This window comes from Macrobrachium rosenbergii, chromosome 48 (genome assembly GCF_040412425.1).
Source record: "Macrobrachium rosenbergii isolate ZJJX-2024 chromosome 48, ASM4041242v1, whole genome shotgun sequence".
In the NCBI taxonomy this organism is placed as follows: Eukaryota; Metazoa; Arthropoda; class Malacostraca; order Decapoda; family Palaemonidae; genus Macrobrachium; species Macrobrachium rosenbergii.
In genome coordinates, this window is record NC_089788.1 from 74,251,108 (window position 1) to 74,272,666 (window position 21,559).

General features: G+C 35.3%; 3 protein-coding genes across 6 annotated transcripts in view; 1 reads left to right on the forward strand and 2 right to left on the reverse strand.

Annotated features, from left to right (window-relative positions):
- LOC136831560 (pro-resilin-like) overlaps positions 1 to 21,559 on the reverse strand; it is a 367,651-nt gene that overhangs the window by 258,421 nt on the left and 87,671 nt on the right. The window contains exons 1-3 of one of the 4 annotated variants that reach the window (XM_067092146.1): positions 9,120 to 9,211; positions 8,164 to 8,238; positions 6,394 to 6,874 (exon numbers count right to left, since the gene is read on the reverse strand). The exons of 2 other annotated variants lie outside the window; for them this stretch is intronic. In XM_067092146.1, the coding sequence (XP_066948247.1) occupies positions 6,494 to 6,874; positions 8,164 to 8,238; positions 9,120 to 9,131 (468 nt within the window). In that variant the 5' untranslated portion in view covers positions 9,132 to 9,211 and the 3' untranslated portion in view covers positions 6,394 to 6,493. Of the gene's footprint in view, positions 1 to 6,393; positions 6,875 to 8,163; positions 8,239 to 9,119; positions 9,212 to 21,559 lie in introns of those variants that run through there. One more of the 4 variants, XM_067092150.1, reaches the window with a different exon arrangement.
- LOC136831652 (cuticle protein 7-like) lies at positions 1,181 to 3,165 on the forward strand. The gene is made up of 3 exons (XM_067092280.1): positions 1,181 to 1,192; positions 1,520 to 1,597; positions 2,005 to 3,165. Exons 1-3 carry the CDS (start codon positions 1,181 to 1,183, stop codon positions 2,461 to 2,463), a joined length of 549 nt encoding a protein of 182 aa, XP_066948381.1. The 3' UTR covers positions 2,464 to 3,165.
- On the reverse strand, positions 16,020 to 17,625 carry LOC136831653 (uncharacterized). The gene is made up of 3 exons (XM_067092281.1): positions 17,614 to 17,625; positions 17,339 to 17,413; positions 16,020 to 17,183 (listed from the first exon to the last, which is right to left on the reverse strand). Exons 1-3 carry the CDS (start codon positions 17,623 to 17,625, stop codon positions 16,020 to 16,022), a joined length of 1,251 nt encoding a protein of 416 aa, XP_066948382.1.

Genomic DNA, 21,559 nt, shown 5'->3' on the forward strand with positions numbered 1-21,559 from the left:
CTTTGAATTGCTGGCTCTCGTGATCTCAATTAAGGCTTGCGTTGTTGCTCTCGAAAAATAACACGAGGTTATCTTGACACTCCATGAAAATACTTTTTTATTTACCCGTTTCAGTCAGCAAGATAGAGGTAAATGCGTAGAGGGATTCGACATAGTGCTTCTGAGCCCTTTGTTGATGCGTATAGAAGTGGTTAGTCTTGTGGGAGTTTTCTGTACATGAGTTTCATCCACGAATCGGAGATTAATTTTATAAATGCGTCGTACACTGTTGTCCTGTTTATTTTTTCTCTGAAACTCCCACAAAATATATAATCATTATCTGTATATACATAAATATATAGTATATGTATATCTATGTATGTATCTATCTATCTATCTCTCTCTCTCTCTCTCTCTCTCTCTCTCTCTCTCTCTCTCTCTCTCTCTCTCTCTCTCTATATATATATATATATATATATATATATATATATATATATATATATATATATATATATATATATATATATATATATATATATTATATTATTATACATATATTATAAATATACATACATTCATACATACACACACACATATATATATATATATATATATATATATATATATATATATATATATATATATATATGTATGTGTGTGTGTGTTGGAAAAAATACACATCCCTAATTACAATCTTATATCAGTTGTTTGGATCTGAATGATGCATAAATCAGAGAGCCACGAAGCAATCTTTGAACACCGTCAGTTCTGAGATAACAATCACCTCATACATTAGCCAAGACAGCGCTCTAATTCGCATCGTGTTACCGAATTAGCATACCTTTTGACTCAGTAACGTGAGATAACTCGCACAAAATGATAAACATCCATCACCAGTGGTGTTACTTAACGTTACGTAACATTCTCCAGTTTTCAAAACCAACGAAAGTTCCCGCGCATTCGAGACACCAGTTCGACTTGACCGTAACCCAGAAATGATTTCGAATTCCTAAATATTTGTTTCATAAAACGTCGCTGGTTTTACGCTTGGGCTTCGCACGCCCAAGGAAGAAAAAAAAAAGATCACGTGACGTGAGTGACGTCACGTTTTTCTCTTTTGACTATATATAAAAGGCAAATTACCTCCTGGGTCAGGTCAGTTTTGTCTTTCCCGCTCTCGAGAACACGCCCAGATACCAACATGAAGCTGAGGGTATGGTTTAAGAGCTCTCTGTATTATACATCGAATATACATGGCCTAATACTTTACAGTTTATTGTATATATATATGTATATATACACATACTTAAACTTATATATATATATATATATATATATATATATATATATATATATATATATATATATATATATGTATGTGTGTAATATGTGTGTGTAATATATATATATATATATATATATATATATATATATATATATATATATATATATATATATATATATATTTACATGTATATGCATACATATATAATGTATGAATAGATGTATATATATATTACTTCAATCAACTTATTTTTAGTTTCAGATAATTACCTTGGCAGCAGTGGTTGTCATTGTAACTGGTGACAGACGCCCTTATTCATACTATGCCCCTCAGGTAAGAATCCTATGCCCCTCAGGCAAGAACCTATGCCCCTACTGGCTAAAATAGGTACAGAAATTCAGTAGGTTCCTGTGATTTTGAAGATTGAAAGTCTATGTCACGTTTTATCATTTAGTTATTGATCGATTTATTTGTCAGGTTTATATTACATTATCATCTTTACGCTTATGAATATTCTTAAGTATTAGATCATTTGCTCATTTCACTTTCAGTTTCACAAGGAATGTCTTCCTTCGTATTTTAATTAATTTATCCTTTTTCGTGCATTCTGCTTTTATACTTAGACACAGTAATCTCCTCCCGAGCAAAATCATTATTTCAAACTCTAGTAACATTTTTTTTTTATGAGAATCGACAAATCAAAGAAAAACCCAAATCTCACCGTTTCCCAAAAAACTCAGGAATCGTCCGAAGAATCTTACGAATCCACGGAAGCCAAATACGACTTCGACTTCGCCGTGAAACACGACTACACCGGCGCCAACTTCGGCCACAGGGAATCCCGCGATGGCTCCGAAACCCAAGGGTCCTATTACGTCCAACTTCCGGACGGTCGCCTCCAGACGGTCCGCTATTACGTCGACGGGGACTCCGGATACGTGGCTGAAGTCAGCTACGAAGGCGAGGCCCGCTACCCGGATTCGGATGAGTCTAGGGGTTACTCACGGCCGCGGGTTTCTTACTCGGCCCCCAGGACGTTGTATTCTCAACCGAGGATCTCCTACTCACCGCCTGACTCAGCTGAGTCATACGCACCTTCGAGATCTCTGTACTCAGCTCCTGACTCAGGAGAGTCTTACGAGACTTCTGAGTCCCTTGAGATCCCAAGATACATCGACATAAGGCCTCTGTATGGCTAAAATTGAGGTTAAAAGACGCTGAAACCGGTTGACGTCACGGAAAGTAATCTCGCAATAAGAGTTTTAACCTACCTAAGGATTAAATACATTGAAAATTAAAGATAGGGCACTCAGTGGTTCATAATTTCGTTTACTTGATAACAATTTGTAAATAACGACAACATTGTTCATATAAGCAAAGTATAACGTCAGACATTTATCTTGACATTCAGTTTGCATAAGAACAAACAAACGAATTATACCGTTGAGGCTTCAGTTAATTAGTTGCATATACATTACAATATTCGCATCTCTAGTTAAAATCTTTATCAATATCTATATTTTCTTTATCTTCTGTTATTATATTTTTCAGCTCGTTTCTATGCAACGTTCAATTTTGCTTCCAAAATGCTTGCTTCTCATTCACGTAAATAGTCTTTACTATCAAAGTTCCTATACGCAATTCGCTGTAAATAGCTTTAGGAGTTACTCTTGATTCATAGGCGTATATTTTTCTCATAGCTTCTTGTTTATAGTATCTTGTTATAGTTTTATGTGGATACCATTCGGGAAAGTTGGTATCTTGTATGTTAGACCTATAGATTTCCCATAGGTCTAATTAGTAGACAAAGTTGCCTGTTGCTTTTCTACTATGCCTATGCTGTGCTTTGCACCCATTGCTTAAAGTGGATTTTATTGATCAACATTTTTTGACTACATAATTGCCCCTAATTTGAAAATGAAGGGTTGTTCTGCATCACATCAGAGATTTTATGGTTCTGTTACACTTTTACGAGTATATAGTTTAACTATCAATTGACTTTTTATGCTTTCCTTGGAATTCTTCTGTCTGTATTTCCCTTTACTTCCTCTTACTTCTTCCTAATGAACACCATATTCTTTGGAAGCTTGAAATTCAAGTGGTCCTGTGGGCTTGTTCCATATGAATAGGTTTCATCTACTGAATAATAATAATAATAATAATAATAATAATAATAATAATAATAATAATAATAATAATAATAATAATAATAATAATAATAATAATAATAATAATAATAATAATTTCTTGCTTGTAATATTTTCCAGGACATTTCATTTGAAATTCAAAGTAAGAAATGGCACAAGAAATTTGTCCTGCTTATTTTAAGGCTGAAATTATTCAAGTAACGTGGAATGCTCGTAAATAACGCGGGTAAATGTGCGATTTCCCGTACATTCAGAGAAACGGTAAATGAATAGCGGTGCCTTTGCGTCCTTACCTGCCCTGAGTTGATAAAAATACTAGAGAATGGTCTGAAATGGCAGAGCAAGAATTTGTGAAATTGTATAAAGTCACATGTGCCTCAGATGAATGAAGAATGGAGAAGCTTGCAGAGGTCATTAACTTGAAAAAAAAAGGAAGACCACATGTAAAAAAAATTACAAGGTGAATCAACTTGCATAAATATTTTTGTATAAAGGCTTTAATACGAGGCGGTTAACAGAAGCAACTGGGCAAGGTGCTTACAAGTTAATATCAGTTTACAGTGCCTTATGTAATAAAATGATAAAATGAAAACCTTAAATAGCTCCCATCAAAACATCAAGGCATTTTTCCTTATACTGCATTATGAGAATCTTAATCTTAATACGATATAAGTAGGCAAAGGGCCTCACCTTTTAGTGCCAGCCTAATTAAAGGTATATTGTGGCTTGTCCCACATAATAATAATAATAATAATAATAATAATAATAATAATAATAATAATAATAATAATAATAATAATAAAGAAATCCACAGTTTGTATATGCACATACATTTCAAGATAAAACTGTACAGATAGCTCACGGGAATCAGATTGAAAAGGGGAACCGAGAGATTCCCGAAAGCTATCTGTAGTTTTATCTTTAAATATATGTATATTTACATAACTGTGGATTGTTTCTCCATTTCAAGACTCAAGCTACTATAATAATAATAATAATAATAATAATAATAATAATAATAATAATAATAATAATAAGTTATTCTAAACCCACCCATGCGCAGAATCAAGTAAAGCAAAAAGGAAAAGATAAAGATACTGAAAGCTTTGCGTTCGGTCTAAGACTCTCATGGAACGTGTTGGTATTCCAAGGGCAAATGAGAATACGCCCACGCTACGTACGAACGTTCATAGAAAACGGGATGTCGTCTTTCCAGCAGCGTGGAGGAATCGCAGAAAACGGGATGCGGTCCTTTCCCTATTACGACTACCAGGCTCTGGAGGTTCAAACGTTTGCCAGCCTTGAACGAACTCTCCGGGGGATGAACGCCATGTTTCCCGTTAACGTTTTTTGAGATTATTCAAATAAATATCAATCTTTTATTATTTAAGATTTCAGAGAAGAAAGTAAAATTCGATGCACAATTTCTGTTGAAGGAATGTATCATAATTAATGTTAACTGGTTTACTGACTTGATTCTAACAATGAGTCTCCTTTGAATTTATAAATGAATGTAATTATCCTTATGTCAAAAGTATACTTTGATGTCGATATATATATATATATAATATATATATATATATATATATATATATATATATATATATATATATATATATATATATATACTGTATATATATGTATTGTGTGGAAGAGGTAATTGTGAATACACATACAGATATATATATATATATATATATATATATATATATATATATATATATATATATATATATATATATATGTGTGTGTTGTGTGTGTGTATTCACAAGTACCTTTTCCACAATAAAAAATTAGACTATTTAACCTCCATTCATTATCTCCAGCGTAGGCCACCAATCGACTAAGAAAGCTGGCAAAGATTTTCCTAGATATTTCGTAAACAAATCACATGTGAAACCCCAGTTTAATTAAATCAAAGACTAAATGACCAATCACCTTCCAGGGTTATTCTATCAGCTGCAAAATGAGTGGAACGCGAGAGATGATTTCAGCCAATCAGGAAAGTGACGAAGCTCTCACAGTGGCTCCTGTTTATTTGGGACAGTCGCCAGTTGTGGAAGTAACCGTGACTACCGATCGTTTATTAGTATAGTTTGAGAAGGCGCTGTTGGGAGGTGTTTCTGTTGTACAGGAATCTAAATAGTACATGTGTTTGTGGGTGTATGTTTGTGTGTGAAAGTGCATGTTTGTGTTTCTACGTTTTAACGTGAGAGACGAAGTAAATACAAGGTTGAAATGCAATTCAGGAGCAGAATTATAATCATGATTCTTTGTTCTCCGGATATTATTGGTACGAAAAGAATTTTTTATTATCTTTGTGAAACCGTTCATATAAAAATTATTTTAGATGTTTCTCTTGTTACTGTTTTCGATTCACTTGTCCCAAATTATCATACCGATTACTGTATTTCATTTCATTAACTACTGAAGCTCTAAGAAGAATCATATGACTATGATGAGTTATACTAAACGGTCTTGAACTTTTCATTTAATTTTGCATTTTTATTAAACTTATTGTTTTGTATTCAGCAATGAAGTGAAAAGTAACAAAGACATATCTAATTCTTCATGCGCACGTTTCCGGTAACGGATATATATATATATATATATATATATATATATATATATATATATATATATATATATATATATATGTATATATAAATATATATACATGTAAATATATAAATATATATATATATATATATATATATATATATATATATATATATATATATATATATATGTATATGTATATATATATATATATGCGGGGAAATAAAGAATGTAAATTTAGTATTTATTTCCACAATGTAACTGGTCACCCTCTTTATCCTATTTTAGCGCACAAACACCTTCCTTTTCCAATAGTTACGGTACTAATTTTACTTCCGTATTAGGAGATTTTGATAATGCACTCTTTATCAGTCAACCTGCGTCATTACTAAGAAAATTTCCACTAATCATAAAAACCCAGTATTTTGCTTCAGTCCTTTTATTCTATAAATACAATCTTTGCATAGCGAAAAATTAAATACGAGTAGAAAGATTGTGCAAGAGTATCACAGCCGAAGAGAGTTTACTGAGGGAATCCATAAGTGCGTCTTGGTGGGCTGTAGACGGGCACCTCCACGGATTCCTCGGAATCAGGGGCTGAGTAAGTGGGCCTTGGGGCTGAATAGGTGGGTCTGGGGGCTGAGTATTCCCGGGACTCGACTGAGTCTGGGTAGCGAGCCTCTCCCTCGTAGCTGACCTCAGCTACGTAGCCGGAGTCTCCGTCGACGAAGTAGGTCACCTTCTGCAGGCGGCCGTCGGGGAGCTGGACGTAGTAGGATCCCTGGGTGTGGTCGCCGTCGCGGGACTCCTGGTGGCCGAAGTCGTTGCCGGAGTACTCGTCCTTGACGGCCCAGTTGAAGTCGTACTTGGCTTCGGTGGACTCGTCGGAGCTTTCGAAGGAGGCCTGAAGTAATGCCATTTAAGTGAGTGAAGGGTTGCTTTTCGATGAGTGAAGGAATGCCGTTTAGGTGTGTGAAGGATTGCTTTTAAATGAGTGAAGGATTTAATCTAAACGAGTAAGGAATTTGTTTAAATGAGTGAAGGATTACATTTAAAAGAGTGAAGGATTGTATTTAAATAAGTTAAGGATTGCCATTTAAATGAGTGAAGGATTACCATTGAAAGGAGTGAAGGAATGCAATGTAAATGAGTGACTTTTGCTTTTCAATGAGTGAAGGACTGGATATAATCAAGTGAAGAAATGCCATTTAAATGAGTAAAGGATTGTTTTTAATTGAGTAAAGGACAGATTTTAAATGAGTGAAGAACTGACTAAATGAGCGAATAAACGGATTAAATTAAATGAGTGTTTCGTCGATGTTCTCTTACGAAATATACACTTCTATGAGCATTTATCATTATAAAGAGGGTAATCGTTAGGTTTCTGTAAAGTGAATCATATAAAGTCAAACGCAATGATAGGTACAATTTTTGGACATTGTATAACAATAAAAAAGCTTGATATTCGTGATGGAAAATAAAATCACGTATGTAATGCTTAGAGAAATTTTGTTTATATTGGCATTACTAGCTAGGATTTTTTCAAACAAAAATAATCCCCTTTATCTCTTCCTATCAAAATGGTTGTCTCTCAGAAGACTATGGATATGATAGACACGGTTCTATTTGATCTTTCACGTCGACATTTCTAGATATTGCAGGCAGCAAAATATAGCTTTTCGAAAAGATAGGAACGTTATCAACCCTGATTTCATATTACCCTTTAATTAAAAAATCTAGGTTAGGTAACTCATAAAGAGTCATATTCCGTAAGAACGACAAGCTAGGATATGGTTATCTCATTTGCGTATTTCGTAATAGTTCGATATTCAAAACTGATCTCTGAAAAGTTATTAGATATGGGCATATTTTACTCATATTTCTTAATTTCTTCCTCCCTGTCATTTCAACATTAAATTATACTCCACCAGGAAACTGGTAAGATATGAATGCGCTCGACTTATATTTACATTTCCCAAAGTTCAACATTCAAGATCGGTATCTACGGTACAGTTGAAATCACTATGAACATTAACACCAGGAGAATGTCACAAGCCCGACAATTCTTTCTTCAAAACCATTCCACGAAAAATGACCAGATACAATTACGATCAAGGCAAGACTTTATAAAAAAAAATAGAAATGACAGAAACCAAGACTTAAAAGTACTTTCAAAAAGCACTTTCAACTCACCGGGGCATTGTAGGAGTATGCAGGAGGGCGCTTGTCAGCGGCTGCGACAGCCACCAGACCCAGAAGGAAGAAGACCTGTGGTAAAAAAAGGAAGTCAGTATTCTTGGATACCTAAGAATTATGATGTCATATGCGTATAAAAAGCTTGTTGTTGGTTTTCAAGATTTTTAGGATTGGTTCCTGCTCTTCGTTGCTCGTAATTGGATGGGTATTCTTCTTCTTCTTCTTCTTCTTCTTCTTCTCTCTCTCTCTCTCTCTCTCTCTCTCTCTCTCTCTCTCTGTGTGTGTGTGAGTTTTCTGTGTTATATTAGAAAGAAGCCGCAAAAATTTCTAAAAAGTTCTTTAAGTTTATAAAATTAAGCACAGAAAAAATATATATATAGACAGATAGGTAGATAGATCAATAGATAAGTAGATAGATAGATAGATATAGAGAGATATATAAAGATAGTTAGATAGATAAAAGATAGACAGATAGATTGATAGATAGAAGTTAGAGAGAGAGAGAGAGAGAGAGAGAGAGAGAGAGAGAGAGAGAGAGAGAGAGAGAGAGAGAGAGAGAGAGAGAGAGATGAACAATAAACAATGGAGTGATGCGTGATACTATGAACAAAGGTCATCCCCACTTTCCTAATTAATTTAGATTGTTACTGTAAGCACCCCTTCTCTTTATTTTTATTCTTGTATGGTTTACTAAGCTGAAAACATTATAAAAATTTACTCTGAAGAATGAATTCCCCCATTCTCTCCCTCAGTGACTGATAATAATACTATCGAGCAACTTACAATTCCACAGAATACAAGCCAATTCTCTTTCGTCTCGTAAGCTGAAAAACATTTAATTTATAGCATTATAGAATGTCAGAGTGTATAGCGCAATATTCGTCTACCCTGGTCCCCTTTCCTCCCATTGTTCTCGCTAAACCAAATGCGTATCATGTGCTAACAATGCTCACCTTAGCGTTCATCGTGATTCGGGAACTCGGAGCGAACTGTCTTATCCCAGCCGTGCCTCCCCTATTTATACCGCCGACAGAACTGACCTCAAGGAGGGAGGGGACCGCTTTTTTTCGGGGGCACTCGAGTGCCATATGTGCATAAAAACAAGGTCTCTCCCCGTCTTTCCTCCCGGTGAGTTGGCCCCCCTCCTATTACTCCGCCTTCCTCTCGACGCAAAAAAAGAGAGGAAGAAAGGGAGAGAGAAAAACAGAGGTGGTTTTGGGAGTGCAGAGCAGTTCCCCCAGAAGCACACACGGTCAACTGTATCATGTCCGGTACTTTCACTTCGGTCTCTTGGTCTCTTCTCTGGATTAACTTATTAGTTTATTTTCCTTGTATGTGAAGTTGATACATGAGAGACATTATTTTCCGGGACACTGCGACCATTCGTTAATTTCTGCCTCAGTAAACGCACGAAAAATCCTGAATTTCGACAAAGGTGATGTCAGTTCGATTACTGACTCTGACTTGCAGTCTCTTCCGCCTTAAGTTAAAAGGTTTGAAGAGAACGGAGATAACTAAAATGATAGATTTTCTTACAATTACTCGTAACGAATTTTTAGGTAGTCAATATCTGGAGTAAATCTATGATTAAAGCTGAACAAAATCTAGTTAATTAAAACGTTTACCGTTTTCCTAGAAAATGTTTCTTCAACACTAAAGTTCCAACAATAATGACTTTTGATTTACTCAGTTTTGCGTCATTAATAATAGCCTCATGAAAACTAGTGAAAGGCGTCTCTATATCCAAATGAGTGACAAGCATCTGTTGCTAATGAGCTGGTCTTCAGACAAACGAACAAGGACTTCTTTTGGGCTGGGTCTTTGCATGCAAACTCAAGACTGAGAGCAGCTATGAAATATTCCCATTCTTTTTCTCTCGTTCTTGATGTAAAACCTACCTTTCCTTTATAAGAACTGCTTAAATATACAAAGAACATTTAGGTCAGGATGTCCACTTTTTTGTCTATGGAAAATGGATGCTCGGTCGTGATAGTTTCATATGTAAATGTTTTTTTTTTTATCTTTTTATTATTTATTCTTCACCTTGCTCTTCTATTTCCTAATCTGTTTAGAGAGGAAAGAGATATTTTAAGCAAACAATGATTCTGAGACGTGGGGCTTTGGGTATCTGTTTCTTGAAGATTTTCTATTTTTTACTTGAGTTCTTCGTGTGTTTTTTAATTTACATTTTCCCTTCATTAAATGTCAAGGCAATTTGATTATTAGTGTTAAAATGATTCAGTAATTAATAAATGCAGTTACTTATATTTACACACACACACACACATATATATATATATAATATATATATATATATATATATATATATATATATATATATATATAAACATATATATTATATATACATATATATATATATATATATATATATATATATATATACAAATATATATATATTATATATATATATACAAACACACATTATATATACACACACACATATATATATATGTATATATATTATATACAGTATATATATGCGTGTGTGTGTGTGTTTGCTTACTTGAGTATATGTGTATATCCTCTTATCAACCAGAAAGTCTTTTGTACTTTTTAATTGAAAAGTCTTTTCACTCTGAGACAAGTGTCGATACGAAAGTTCAAGTAAATCCTTATCATCAATACTATCCTTCCATTAATAAGCGATAAATCTCTATTCCCTTCAGTAGATTAATAAGATTAAAAAAAAACGAGACATCTACCCCCCGCAAGATAACTCCTACGATGTTCTGATAACTCCTGATTATTGGCCATTTAGTTTCCTGTCTTCACGCGATAATATCCACTGACTCCTGTTCCCCATAACTGTTCCACTTAAGGAGAACTTCTTATCATTTGACACCTAATTTCCTTGAGTTTTCGAAATCATGATTGCTGGTCTGACTTCCTCCCATGTCGTAATAAGAGGAAGAAGTTCCGTAAATGCAATATGTCCTGTTACGATTACTTGATATATATATATATATATATATATATATATATATATATATATATATATATATATATGTGTGTAGATACATGTATATATATATGTGTAGATACATGTATATATATATATATATATATATATATAGATATAGATATATAGATAGAGAGATAGATATGTAAGTGTATGTGTATGTGTGTATGTGCTTCCTCGTTTTCTAGTGGTTATGACGATATTTTCACAACGAGGGGTCCCGGATTTGATTCCAAGAGAGGGAGAGTGCTTCAGGTCCCATTCCTTAAATTCCACTGGGCCTCTCTTGACCTAAGCCATGGACTAAGTACCTGGTTGTTAGTCGATGGTGCCAATACCTGCTAAGAACTTTCCAGGGAACATCTGATAAAAATCCGGCTGTTGCAGCCACAAAGACGGCTCATCAACAGGGTATTGTTATCGTATTTACAAATTGCACCATTCACCTCTACCTTGGATATTTGTAAGGCCCTTCCATTTTAACACATCTGCCACTCTTCTTTTCGAGCATTTTGTAAGTGTTCTTCCTTCCTTCTTCCTTCCTTCCTCCTAATCATTTAGAATAATCGTATTATTCACAATTATATCTTCCTCCATTATGTTCCTTCTTGAAGTCACAAATATGTATCATAAGCACGTAAACCCAGACAGTAATTCAGAGCAGACCAAAAAAAGAAAAAAAAAATCAAATTTCCTCAATTAAGAACTCAACCTTTACGGACGCAAGGTCTCATCAATAACCATCCGGAGTGAAAAGAAAGAAAAAAAAATCAAGCAATAGGAAAACAAAAACAACACCCACTCGACTGCGGGATGCACTCGTTCGTATTCCTCGATCTCTTCGTTCTAAAATGTCAAGGGCGACTTGACCAGAGAGTCTGTGATATCACTCCCAATTTCCCTGAGGGGGTAAGTAGCGGGGTGGGGCGGGGTAGGGTGAGATACTCGCCCCTGGGTGTGGCTTCATATGATCCTTGGCAAGAATTTCCTCTCTATTAAATCTCTCTCTCTCTCTCTCTCTCTCTCTCTCTCTCTCTCTCTCTCTCTCTCTCTCGAGGAGGTGCGTGAAAGAAGGTGTTATATTTCTTGCGTCACCTATCCTGCAAAAATGTTATCAGATTTAGGTTAGGGTCTCCTTGTGTTCGGGAAAACTTTGTTCTCTCCTCTTTTCATTTCGTTCTTTTCTGTATTGCGTTGCATCAGACAAGTTTTATATATCTAATAGAGATCTTGGAAAATGGAGCTTATAAATACATATGTATATGTATTATATGTATATATATATGTGTGTGTGTGTGTACAGTATATACATATACAAATGTATATATATGTAGATATATACGTGCTTGTGTGTAAGTGTATATCTATATATATTTATACGAAAAATTTTCTTCAAATCTGATAAATTTAACATAAAACAGAGATATTGAACAAATACTCTCTCTCTCTCTCTCTACTTTCACACCAGCGTTAGAATGTTACATTTCCTAACTTCCTTATTCACCTACCGAAATAAAAAAAATTAAAGATTTCTTCCGCACATCCTAAAGTACTAAGATATTTACCTACCGTTTTTTTTTATGGCTTCTTTTTATTCCGTTTGGAGGGTTGCAAATGCTCGTAACCCAATTATCCTAAATTTGACCCAATTACCCGCCATATTCCAGGGCTAATTCACTTCCTGCCACATTCCAAACCTTGGCTTCGTGGCTCTCAGGAACTGATTAACTTTTAACACCCGTATTCCGTCTTAGAGTTGAAGGCTCTCGATGACGTAGACTAATTTTTTTTTTCTCACTTAGGTCAAGTTCAGTAATATTAACAATAAGCGCATCTCAATGTCTAGTCGTTCAAAGTGAAGGAATAACATTTAATGTTACTCCTACCTTTTTTTATAGAAACCATGTGGTTTCAGTCATGCTCTGTGAGCTCAAATCTTATTCATGATTTTTGAAGGTGAGTTACCTTAGAAATATGTCTTGGGTTTGATGGATAGCAAGAAGGGAACACAATACGAATTTATATTTTTTTTTTTTTTACCAAGTGGGGAAAGTCTTAATATTATCTGTCCAAGATTAAATCTTTTAAATCATGTAAGGTTATATTTCCTAAGAATTCCCTTGCTGGTCATTCTATGTTAGCACCAACTTTTTTTCGTATCTGCATAACTTAATCCACAAAACCTTTCACATTTACATTTCAAATTGACTTTTGTCATTTTCTATCCCCTCTTTTTGCCGGAAAATGAGTGGATGTAACTGCATTCAGTTTGAATGGTTTTATCTAGTTACATATATTCCAATCTCTTACACGGGAAATTTATATACGACACAATTTGCTTTCGACTGACTCAGAGTTTTCTAAGAAACTAGCCTGTGTAATTCCTTCCATTGTAGTTTCCTATGTCCAGTTATAATTGTAACACTTTCTCTCGTACGAAGAGAATTGTCTCGCAATATTTATTCCACAAACAACCTTGAGTAAGCAGTCTTCACGAAGTTTGTAAGGGAGGTTAAAGGTAAAGACGAATAGCAAATATGGAAATACTCATCTGGTTGGTCAGTTCGATGTTTCTGTTGAGAAATCGGTCAGTGTTTTTATTTTTTCCCCCCTTTCACTTCTTCTTCTTCTTCTTCTTCTTCTTCTTCTTCTTCTTCTTCTTCTTCTTCTTCTTCTTCTTCTTCTTCTTCTTCTTCTTCTTCTTCTTCTTCTCTCTAAAGACGAGAAACAAGATCTTGACCTTGCATGTCTATTGGTAATTACTTTTGGCCCATGCATCGGTTTTTGTATGATTTTTTTCTAACAGGTGTATTGCTACCTCAAGTCGCTGATGACCAAAATGTTGTTGAAGGTTTAATATTTTCTTCATTTCCGAAATGAAAAAAAAAAAAAGACTTTCGTATATGTTATGCAGTTATGGAATTGTACTGGGAAATCTGTATCGGGGCAAAGTTCCAATATTTTTGGTAGCAAACATTCTATCAAATTAATCTTAGATTGTCTGTCCAAATATTCAATATATGAAAAAAATTATTCAACTATAAATCTGGTCTGAAAAATCTGAGTGAACACGAAGCCCGTCTTCTTCGCAATAAAAATTATTGTTTATTCATTAAATTCTTCGTTTTTCCACATCATTAACTGAAAACAAACTGAGTAGAACGAGAATGAAAAACAATACTACATAGCATAAAAGAAACATCACTAATTTTTTTTACGAAAAACATCGTCCAATCTCATCACCACTCAATGTTTGGGTTGCACAAACCCATTCATAATACTCTTATTACTCCTCTCGAAGATATTATGAGTTGTTAATGGGCCTAGTTTTTGTTCCTGTCCAGTTCCTCCCCATTGTATTTCCCTTGCATCCAGAATCCTGACGAAATTGCATTTTTTTTTGGTTGCAAACTCAGGGTTTTTTGGTTCTAGAAATAAAGGAACTTAAGTAGGGCTTCCTGGAGATTTTCTTATGCTTTTTTATCATCTTCCTTCGACCTTCTTTCGTGGTTCCTGTTCTGGGTGTGTGTTGTTTCGTGAGAGAGAAAATGAGCACCGTGTTCTGTAAATTTATATTTTAGGCAGTGGCGTAAATATGTGAATTGTAAATATGCATTTTTACTTCGTTATATCTGTGACTGCTATTGACGAAGGCAGATTAGAGATTCTGGTTTCTTCACAAATTCTTTTAATTTTCAGTATTTTATGCATTTGTGTAATTTTATAATTTTTCAGTTGCTTTATGCTTTCCATGTCCTCATATTTGCGAATGCGATTGACGAAGTCAGATCAGAGAATTTATTCTGATAGATCATTGTAAAATATGATTGCTTATATATTTATGAAATATATGTTTGGATGATTGACACAATAAGACCATTGAATAAATTCTTCAAGATTTTGAAAACACTTTGAATTGTCTATTTGCATAAACATTTCTAAGCAACACCAGAAAACTTGTTTTGTATATATTATGAACTAATCTGATAAATGCAGCATGGTTCTAGTAAATACAAATAAAACACTGAAACCGTCATAAGCTTTTACAAAGTCTAAATTCTTTTTCTGATTTTTATCCCTTTTCTTCCTTACTGTCATATTCTCTTCTTCGCCTAAGTTTTTTTTTCACTCTCTCTGCTTATATTTGCAGAGATACAAATATAAACGAAAATCCTTATATTGCTTCTACTTTCACTGAATTATCATAAATCCTTTGACGTGCAAAATTCTTTGCCAGATCTCGAAAGAAAAATTATTGAAAAATTTGTCACTTCACGCGCAGGTGGGCTATGTGCCATATTCTCGAACTGGTAAGATGTATTTGGATTTGACATAAGTCATATAATCTTACATGAACGAAAGGAAAATTAAAATACAAGCAAACTAAAATAACGAAGGATAACAAGATCAATAAAATCTAAATCTTATTTTAAATCAGGTCTTATTTAGCGAAAGAAAATTCTCGTGTACAATGCAAAAAATATATTTCATAAATAACAGTTGTAAATTCCCATGAGTGCTAATGACTATGAACTTATCACCTGTTAAAATCATGTCACCACTAACAATCTTGCTATAAATATATGTAAAAGGAGCAGTTTTGAAAGTAAGCCATGGATTTACATTACTGACAGATAACCAATGATTTATTTAGTATTTATAATCCTACTATGATAATAAAATTGTGTTACAGACATGTTATCAGGTAACAAGAAGCATAACAGACAACCCTCAACAACAGGCAAGCATTGATTATATTCCAGACACTCAGGTAAACCAGATGATGAGTGAGCTAGTGATTCTACCACCTTTCAGACTCAGCCGTCTTCTACAGTTAACCGCAGGTGAGTAAGTTAGACTGAGATGACTCAGATTATGAGTAAATTGGTCTTGGTGAAATAACTGGAGGTAAATAAAGACTTGAAGCTGAGAACTCCAGAGGCGATGAGTAGAAAGCTCTTGGCGATGAATAAAACAGCGGAGTGTTGAATTTAGGGGACTCATCTGAGTCAGCTGATGAGTCATCTAGTTTGGGAGGTTTATACGAAGTCCTGGAAGGTGAGTCCTCTCGAGACTCAGCTGAGTCAGGTGCTGAGTATACTCTTCTGGGAGGTGAATACGAGGTCCTGGAAGGTGAGTCCTCTCGAGACTCAGCTGAGTCAGGAACTGAGTATAATCTTCTGGGGGGAGAATAAGATGTCTTGGAAGGTGAGTCCTCTCGAGACTCAGCTGAGTCAGGAGCTGAGTATACTCTTCTGGGAGGGGAATATGATGCCCTTGAAGATGATTCCTCTCGAGACTCAGCTGAGTCAGGAGCTGAGTATACTCCTCTGGGAAGTGAATATGATGGCCTGGATAGCGAACTTTCTCGAGACTCAGCTGAGTCAGGAGCTGAGTATACTCTTCTGGGAGGGGAATATGATACCCTGGAAGGTGAGTCCTCTCGAGACTCAGCTGAGTCAGGTGCTGAGTATACTCTTCTAGGTGGTGAATACGAAGTCCTGGAAGGTGAGTCCTCTCGAGACTCAGCTGAGTCAGGTGCTGGGTAGACTTGCCTTGGAGCTGAATAAGATGGCGATGAGTAAATGGGTCTAGCCAGGGTGTAGAATTCTACAGACTCGACAGAATCTGGTGCTGAGTATTCTTGTTTTGAGGGTGAATCAGGCACTGAATACCTTTGTTTCGGTAAAGAATAAGATGGCCTTGGCGTATAAACCTCAAGAGATTCCAAAGAATCTGGCGTTCTAGAAGGCGAGTATCTTGGCCTTGCAGGCGAATACTCCCTAGACTCATCTGAATCAGGGTATTGAGCTTCGCCCTGGAAGTTGACGTCCGCATTGTATCCCGAGTATCCGTCGACGTAATACTCTACAGTCTGCAAACGACCGTCTGGAAGCTGGACGTAGTACAACCCTTGAGTTCTGGAACCATCGCGGCCTTCCTGGTGACCGAAGTTGTTACCTGAATAGTCGTGTTTCACTGCCCAGTTGAAGTTGTAGTTGGCTTCGCTGGATTCGTCTGAATATTCGTAAGAATCCTGCTGATAGAAATGACAAAGGTTTGACTTAAATGTATGAATTTAAAGCTTAGTTTGTTGCATAAATGTACGAATATCTTTGGGGGCATTGAGCTTTATAAGCTGCCTTTCCCGTGAACAATGAATAAGTTATTGACAAGGAATATGAGACTTACTTTAGAGGAGCTGTATGGATACAACGGCACTTTATCCGCTGTAACTGCCCACACGAAGACTAATGACAGAAGAACCTGTAAGAATAATCAGTGTTGAGATACTTTTATAGAATGAAATGCAAATCTGGTATCTTCGATTTAGCAAGATACTTTTGAATCTAAAATAAAAAAAAAGAAGTAAAAGAGCAATTGTGTAACTTATAAACTGTGAATATGTTCATTCTTGAATAAGCTGGTAACGGAACAGGTGAGCTATTCCCCACTAAATACTGTACCTTTGTATTCATCATGAACCAAAAGACACAACACACTGAATGCAGACGCCTGACGTCTCTAGTATTTATTCTTTGACTCCGTGACGTCACCAGCTTTTGAAAGCAAACAATCAACTAGTTTTTGCAGTAATTTTTCGAAAAATTATTTGGGCCGTACTCTTGCGAACTACGTGGTCAAGCTAACGCAACAAACAACTCAATATTCAGTGAAAAAAAGTAATCATTTCATCTTTTCATGGTCGTCTTTCTTTCTTCAGTTTTATGGATCTGGAACTGGAAAAGGTGACGCCTGGAACTCTGGACGGTAAACTCTGTAACGCTGGAACGTACTGGGTGGGTAATGTCTCAGCTCGGGTGCTAAGAAAAGAGAGAGAGAGACAGGTCTGCTCCCCTTGAAATGGTCTATTTTGCATAATGATTACGAGACGTTCGTAACCGCTGCTTGCTTTTTGGTGTTTAGCGTTACGAAATGGAGGTCTTTTCGTGATACTCAATATTCAGTACCTAAGAAAACCTTATTCAAATCAATATTCCCGAGAAAAAAAAGTATGACTTTGGAATGTAAATTGCATTGCATCAAACCATGAAAAAAAATTCATTACATAACTCAGTGAACGACTGAGCTTCTGTTCTAGCCTCCCAAAATTTCATAACACTGAAATGTAAATCACATGATGGGAATTCATGAATACTATTATTTGAAAAAAATGACAACATAACTTACAATGAAATAAAAATGGAATGATTTTTCTTAAGGTATCAGAAGAGAGAGAGAGAGAGAGAGAGAGAGAGAGAGAGAGAGAGAGAGAGAGAGAGAGAGAGAGAGAGAGAGAGAGAGAGAGAGAGATTTTACTCTTGTTTCTTAAATGTGTGGATAATACAATTTATAACTTAAACTCTCTAATGGTTATTTTACGATTGCATAGGATGTAATTATGATGCTTAATGTAAAGTAATTGTAAGATCTGTTATTATTATTATTATTATTATTATTATTATTATTATTATTATTATTATTATTATTATTATTATTAACCGTGCTATCACCAAACATCCCCGAGAGCCATAACGATAAAGAGATAATTGTGATAACAATTATTCCCCTGAACTAACTAAAGCATAACCTGTTCTTAAAACCACCCAACAAAAGCAAATCCAAAACACGAAGAAAAATAAAAAAATAAACTAAAAAAAGCAATCCTTAAATCACTACAGAAAGCAGAGACACCGCAAATCAAGCAAGCTTTCACTGAAAAGCCCCAAAGCGAGGAGCCTTGGCCTACTGTGGTCACTCACACGAGCCAATAGTCACCACCGTCCTTTCGATTAGGATTTCCGATTGGGCAACGCCACCCCTCAAAAATCCACCTCTCTCAAACGTTGCCACATTTGTCCAGTTCGGATACAAAAAAACTGGAGTGAAATTCCGGGCGATAAGGAAAAGTCGTGACTGCGGATAAAACTAATGAGGTATTTCGACTCGCGTTCCGTACTGGGGAGCAATTAGCACCGTATGGGAGGGGTATCTCACAGGAAATCTATCCTTTCTGGGTTTACGAAAGAGGGATCAGGTTGTCGTTCTGGGTCGTAGTGTGTCAGGTTTCATTCCGTTAGTTCTCCTTATTTATGGGTCTCCTAATTTTATTTGCCAGTTTTTATTCATGCCTTATATATTAGCAGAGGGAGATTATCTGACGACGAAATTCGGAAATTCTGGTGCCTGCTAATTGTTAGGAGCATGATATATTAACGGGTGATTATCTGACGACGAAATTCGCAGAAGTTTAAATTAAATAGAAGTAATGTAAGAAATTTTGGTGTCTGTTTAATTGTTAGGAGCAGCGGAAGAATGGAATATACAGTTAGCACGCTCAGAATAAAAGCGGGTTTATCCAAAAACATACGTATGTAAATGCATATATACATATATATATATATATATATATATATATATATATATATATATATATATATATATATATATATATATATATATATATATCTGTGTGTATATATAATTTTCATTCAATCAATAGTAACCACCCGAATACGAATCTTAACAAAAGTAAAAGATAGTGATATCTTGATATAAAACTTTCCCAAATATGCAAAAAGTAGCCTATCTCATCTGTAAAAAAAAAAATAACAGAAATCTCCTGGTTACGATATGCAAAGACAGCAAGGCATTCCCACCATTTTAGGACGATTTGTCGTGTTTCTTCTGAAATATTCTGACCTGACAGTCATGACGGGGAAAGCATGCATACCTAATGTTCCTCAAAGGCAGAGCTAATCAGGTGATGGACAGCTTACAGAGTTTCCTGACAAGGGAACATTGTAACTTAGAGCTGATTATTTGAGATGGTGGTTATTTGAGAAATAGCCACTGAGAGAGAGAGAGAGAGAGAGAGAGAGAGAGAGAGAGAGAGAGAGAGAGAGAGAGAGAGAGAGAGAGAGAGAGAGACGTTCTTCTGTATAAGTCAGCCAGATCTGTAATCTGATGGGAGCAAGTCTGTTAATGTTATCGAAGCATTCTACTGCTTCTTGCTTCTTCTTCTTCTTCGTCTTCTTCTTCTTCTTCTTCTTCTTCTTCTTCTTCTTCTTCTGATCATTTGTAATGATTTTTCAAGGGACACTGATTAGCTCATCTCTAATTTTAATTTCACCAGCAGGTAAGCAGTCTGGAAAACAAGCTTTTATTACTGCAAATTAGTTAAGATTAAAAGTAAATAATGAGCATAGACGTCCTGTGAATCAATGTTCTTCGTATTAAGCTAACTTTTAAATTAAATTAAAGTGCTTTGGGAGCGTGATTTGGGTCATATTTAGAGTTGAAGCTCTATAAATAAGCATTTATTAGCATTTTTAGTGGCTCTAGATCTGTACAAGGGGGCATTAACTCGTGAATAATTCTGATGAAAAAAGTTATTTCACAAAATTCTTACGAAAAATCAGCCACCGGAAACAGTTTCTTGGTGTAATTCCCCCGTTCCGTTTCTGTCAGTTTTCCGTTGCTTTCTATTTTGCTAAAAAATTTTCAAGACTATCACCACTTTCTTAGTTATCATTTGAAAGAAAGAGAAGATTTGATATTTTCAAACGAAACTTGTGAATATATTAAGCTTCGTAAAGTCCACATTACTTTATATTTTCGCTAGTTCTTTATGAACGCTTCTAACGAGGTTTTTAAAGTGTTCTCGTTGAAGGCTATATATGACCTAAGACATTTTAATTAAGACATTAACGTCTGTGATCAATTTCCTTAGTCCTTGACATTCTGGTGTAATGTCACTGACGGGACGGCTTAACAAGACGACGTGGATTGTTTTAAAAAAATAAAGATTTGGGATAATATTTTATCGTTTTCTCTTATATTTGGATAAAGTTATTTTCTATTATATCGTTTTCTGTATGTTTCATTTGTTCTTCGGCCATCTGTGGATCGATATTTTGCATAGAGTGGAATTACGTACACAAAAATTACTTTATACCCAAAATATGAGCTGTCACTTATGTATTGAACAGGTTTTTGATCGCTTATCTATTAACTTGAAGTTTTGGGTAAGAAAATCTCGTATTCAAAACCCCAACTGCTTTTATGTTTCCTCCATATTTGCAGAGAAAGCCCCTCTCATGTTTTATGCATTAAATACGTGTTGAAAGATTCTGCGTCGCTAAGTCTTGGTGGAACAAACAGGGTACCAGAACAATATAATTAGGCTGGCCTCGATGCATAAGGAGGGGTGTAATAACACCTTAGAGGTGTTGCTACACATAGTCATTTACTGGAACTCTCTCTCTCTCTCTCTCTCTCTCTCTCTCTCTCTCTCTCTCTCTCTCTCTCTCTCTCTCTCTCTCATCTCATCACATAAGGGATTACAGTACCTTTCTCAAAAGGCAGGTTAAATGAATAGATTGAATAGATTTAGTTACAGGCGAAGAAAAT

Coding starts and splice junctions, on each gene's coding strand:
- LOC136831652 (XM_067092280.1), top strand. Junction 1,598..2,004: donor ATTCATACTATGCCCCTCAG/GTAAGAATCCTA, acceptor CAAAAAACTCAG/GAATCGTCCGAAGAATCTTA.
- LOC136831653 (XM_067092281.1), bottom strand. Junction 17,184..17,338: donor ATCCATACAGCTCCTCTAAA/GTAAGTCTCATA, acceptor TTCTATCAGCAG/GATTCTTACGAATATTCAGA.